This window comes from Myotis davidii, unplaced genomic scaffold (assembly GCF_000327345.1).
Source record: "Myotis davidii unplaced genomic scaffold, ASM32734v1 scaffold3548, whole genome shotgun sequence".
Taxonomy (NCBI): Eukaryota; Metazoa; Chordata; class Mammalia; order Chiroptera; family Vespertilionidae; genus Myotis; species Myotis davidii.
In genome coordinates, this window is record NW_006299259.1 from 40,219 (window position 1) to 44,846 (window position 4,628).

A 4,628-nucleotide genomic window follows, 5' to 3' on the forward strand; every position below is an offset into this window, starting at 1 on the left:
ATTATATGTCTTGTTTATTTTGTTGAATCAGAAATTCTAGATATTTACCCTTAAAATATAACAGAGCCAAAAGGGGAAGTCTGAGACCAGAGGCAGCTTGTGAGCGGTTGTTAGTCTTGTCCCTCAACACCAGCGTTATAAAAGGTCCCACTGGATTAGCACTTAAAATGTCATGCATTTAAAGCACTTGGGTAATTTTTAAAAAGAGACCTTGGCTATTATACCACATACATTGTGATTAATAAATAGGAAAACAACTATATACAAACCACATGTGAATATTATCTACTACAAAAACGGCAATGAAATGAACAAAATAACATTCTCTTTTCCAAATTAAAAATCCACGTTTCATCTTCTGGAGGTCAGATGTGCCTTAGAAGGTGCAAGATGAGAGAATCCCAGGGCATTTCAGGGTCATTGCATTTGTAAAGTGGTCCCTTACTCTGTATTCTCCCAAGTGCGATGCTTTGAAATGCTTTGAAATTTTGTATAGTGTATGTTTCTGAACCTTAAATGTTACTTTTCTTTTGTACGAAAATGATTAAAAGGGTCCATTTATAAAACAAACAAACAAAAAAAGTCAATCCTCAAAGGCAAAGAAAACTGCATCAATCCAAGGGTTTCTTACAAAGGGAATCCTGTGGGGGCCAAACATGGGTTAACCTGAGTCACCCTCCTCCCACCTCTCCTCACAGCCTCCCGGAGACCATACAGCTGTTGAAAAGTATCTGTCAACAAAACTATTACTGTCTTTCCTGGGATCAACACTATGTCCTGGACCCTCAAGGTCAGCAGAGCTGCCTTCAGAGCAAAGAGAGGTGACAAACAGAAAGCTAGCAAGGCCAGTGAAACCCAGAGAATGCTGGCTGGTGTAGGGTCGTCGCTTGATCCATTCATTCTAGAGCAGCGGTTCTCAACCTGTGGGTCGCGAACCCTTGGCAGTCGAACGACCCTTTCACAGGGGTCGCCTAAGACCATCCTGCATTTCAGATATTTACATTACGATTCATAACAGTAGCAATATTACAGTTGTGAAGTAGCAACGAAAATAATTTTATGGTTGGGTCACAACATGAGGAACTGTATTTAAAGGGCCAGAAGATTGAGAACCACTGTTCTAGAGGAAAACAGGATTGATAATGCATGAGATGGGTTTTTTAATTTTTTTCCCCCTTTTTCATTTTTGTACTTTTAATTTTTTATGGAATCCCAACCCTACAGAACAATTGTAGAGAAGTATAAAAAGTTCCATACACCCTTTACCCAGATTCATTAATTGTTAGCAATTTCCTCCAAATATACATGTCTATCATATATACATACATGTCTGTCTGTCTTTCTTCCTTCTTTTTTTTCTTTTTCATTTATTTTCCCTGCCTTATTGAGATATAATTGGCATATAACACTGTGTAAGTTTAAGGTATACAATGCAATGATTGGATATATGTATATTGGAAAATGATGACCACAGTAAGGTTAGTTAGCATATGTATCATCTCATAGTTTTAACGCGTGTGTGTGTGTGTGAGGTGAGAACTTTTAAGATTTACTATATTAGCAGCTTTCAAATATGCAGTGAAGTATTGATAACTATGGGATGTTTTTAGGGGCACAGATAGCAGTCTGTTGGCCAGAATTCAATTTCATGGTCACATCAAATGGAAAGGGAGGCTGAGAAGTGTAATCTAGCCATGAGCCTTGGAGAAAAAAGAAAATAGATTTGTTGACTTGCTCATTAATCTTTACCACTTTTCACCTTCCCCACCCGAACCTGCTCGCACCCTCCCCACCCCTGCCATCCTCTCCACACAGATCCATACTTGGTCCCCATTTTTCCTAATCCTGGACTCCCTCCATGTCACCCCACTTACTCACCTCTTCCTTTTCCCAGATCTCACACGATCAAGAGGACTGTGTATCCTTCAAAGTTCACCAGTACTTTAATGTGGGGCTCATCCAGCCAGGGGCAGTCAAGGTGTACTCCTATTACAACCTGGGTGAGCAGCCAACCTCAGGCCTGGGGTCTGGGAGGGTCCCAAGGTTCTATAACATGGAGGTCCCAGGGCTTGGTGATTGAGGACCTGGGAGTCCCAGGGTTCAGGACTTAGCATCTCCAGGTCTGAGGGACTGGAGTTGGGAACCTGAGCCCCACAGGTACTGTATCAGGTGGAGGCCTTAGCTTTCTGAAACCTCTCACCATCTTTGCCCACAGATGAGACTTGTACCCGGTTCTACCACCCGGAGAAGGAAGAAGGATTGCTGAGTAAAATCTGCCACAATGAAATATGCCGCTGTGCTGAGGGTGGGTGCATAGGAGCCAGAAAGTGGCAGGCCACGCCCACTTGGTACCCCCCCCCAACCTACCCCTTTCTATGACTGTGATATGAGGGGCCCCAAAAACCCACACCCAGGGGACACCAAGAGGGATGAGCCTGGGGCTGACCACACCCATGGGTGGTGGGCCCTGGGTGAGAAATGGAGCTTAGGTCATGTCCCCTGTCCACCCATCCCTTAGAGAGCTGCTTCATGCACCATTCAGAGGACCAGGTCACCCCAGATGACCGGCTGGACAAGGCCTGTGAGCCGGGAGTGGACTATGGTGAGGAACGGGTGGGGTGATGCACGTGCAAGTGTGATTGTGTGTGAGTGATGGTGTGTGTGGCTGTGGTTGTGTGGGTGAGACTATGTGATGGCAGGTGTGGTCTTGGTTGTGTGTGTGACCAGCTGTGAGTGGCCACAAGTCCATGTGTTTCAAGCTATGGTTGTGGGTGACTAGTGTGTGTGTTATTAGAGGCCATGATTGCTGGGGAACCATGATTATGGCTGGGCTGGGGATGTGGGTGACTATGTGTGAGATGGTGTTGTGAGTGACTGTGACCATATGTGGCTGTGTGTAAGAGATGGTGGTTGTGGGTGACAGTGGACAGGAGTAACTGTCCTTGTGTATGGGATGAGTTGTGGGCGGCTGTAACTGTGCACATGGCTGTGGGTGACTATGTGAGATGGTGATTGTATGACCCTGTGTGGCTGCATGTGTCTGCTTGGGAAGCGATGTGCCCAGGTGCCCTTACAGGTAGGCTGCCTTGCTGTCAAGCCTGCCCATGACCCGTACTGGCCCTCCTTTGCCCCCCTTCTGCCCGCAGTATACAAGACCCTTCTGCTCAGGAAGGAGCTGTCCGATGATTTTGACGAGTACATAATGGTCATCAAGCAGATCATCAAATCAGGTCAGCCCTGGGCTTCCTTCTGTCTTTCCGCCTTCCCCTTCCTTCTACTGCCTCCTCCAACCCAGCTCAGCATCATTCTCTCCCCTCCAGGCACCGACGAGGTGCAGCCTGAACAGGAGCGCAGGTTCATCAGCCATGTCAACTGCAGAGCAGCCCTGAAGGTGCAGGAGGGGAAACACTACCTCATATGGGGCCTCTCCTCAGACCTGTGGGGAGAAAAATCCAAGTGAGTGCCCACCCTGCACATGTGTGTGCTCGCCCCACCCACCCTTCCAGGGCCCATCCTGACCTGCCGTGTGTCCCTCCTCCCCAGCATCAAGTACATCATCGGGAAGGACACCTGGGTAGAGCTGTGGCCTGAAGCGGACGAATGCCAAGACGATGAGAACAAGAAGCTGTGCAGGGACCTGGCCAGCTTCAGAGAGAGCATGATCGTCTTTGGCTGTCCCAACTGAGCCCCCCTCCAGCACCCCCCTAATAAAGCTTCAGTTGTATTCCATGTGATCTCCCAAAGTCTGGACGTCTTTGTGAAATGGAAAGCGTCAGCTCTGTTCCCTTGCTGCCTCACCTGCATCTCAGCTCAGTTCTTACTTGAAATCCCCAAGAATCTCATTTGCATTCTCGCCTGTGCACTTATGCCCTCACCATCCTCACCTGCAGCTCACCGCTCCCTCACCTGAGTTCTCACCTACTTGCTTGTCTTCTTACTGCATCCTCAACTGAATGTTTTCCACATTCTCATCTGAATTTTTACCTCCTCTCTTACCTGCATCTACCTCCTCTCTTACCTCGACTACATCCACCTGCTTTTTTCTGCATCCTCACCTGGCCCCCCACCTACATGTCTGATTGTAAACTTACCCTTACCTTTACTTATATTTTCACCTGCATCCACACCTGTTCTCATACTCCTCATTCACTGCTCACTATCTCCAATGGCATTCTCACCTGCATTCCCTTTTGTCCTCTAGGCTCACCTCCCAGTCAGCACTTTCTAGATTGGCCTGAGCAGACTCCTCCATGCTTATGTAGGACCCAGTGGGGAGGCTATGCCCAGGTGGGGGCAGTATGGGGCAGGCAGGGTGATATTCCTGATGGGGGAGCCTGAGTGAGTGATGAGAAGGCATGAGTCAGCAGATGAGGAGAGAGTGCCTGGGCTTTTGTGGTCACAGCATCACCAGAACTGAGTGGGGGAGGGGATGACAGCCATCAGGTTGAGTGGAACTACTGGTTGCAAAGTGAAACTGGAACTCCAAAGGCCTCATCAGTCTCTAGATCCTCGAAGACTGTTGAGGGTGGGAACCAAGCACAGGGTTCTGGATCCCGTCATCATGGGGGAAAAAAACCTACAGTCTGGAAATCACCACAGCACATCCCCCTGGCCCTAGAGATCCTGGA

The 4,628-nt window shown here is 47.9% G+C and overlaps 1 protein-coding gene across 1 annotated transcript in view; it reads left to right on the plus strand.

Moving 5' to 3' along the window:
- LOC102754026 (complement C3-like) overlaps positions 1–3,743 on the plus strand; it is a 37,227-nt gene extending 33,484 nt beyond the window's left edge. Inside the window, 6 exon segments of the mRNA XM_015571130.1 lie at positions 1,871–2,000; positions 2,216–2,305; positions 2,519–2,602; positions 3,147–3,230; positions 3,321–3,456; positions 3,544–3,743. Of these exon segments, the coding sequence (XP_015426616.1) occupies positions 1,871–2,000; positions 2,216–2,305; positions 2,519–2,602; positions 3,147–3,230; positions 3,321–3,456; positions 3,544–3,685 (666 nt within the window). The 3' untranslated portion in view covers positions 3,686–3,743.
- The last annotated feature ends 885 nt before the right edge of the window (positions 3,744–4,628 follow it).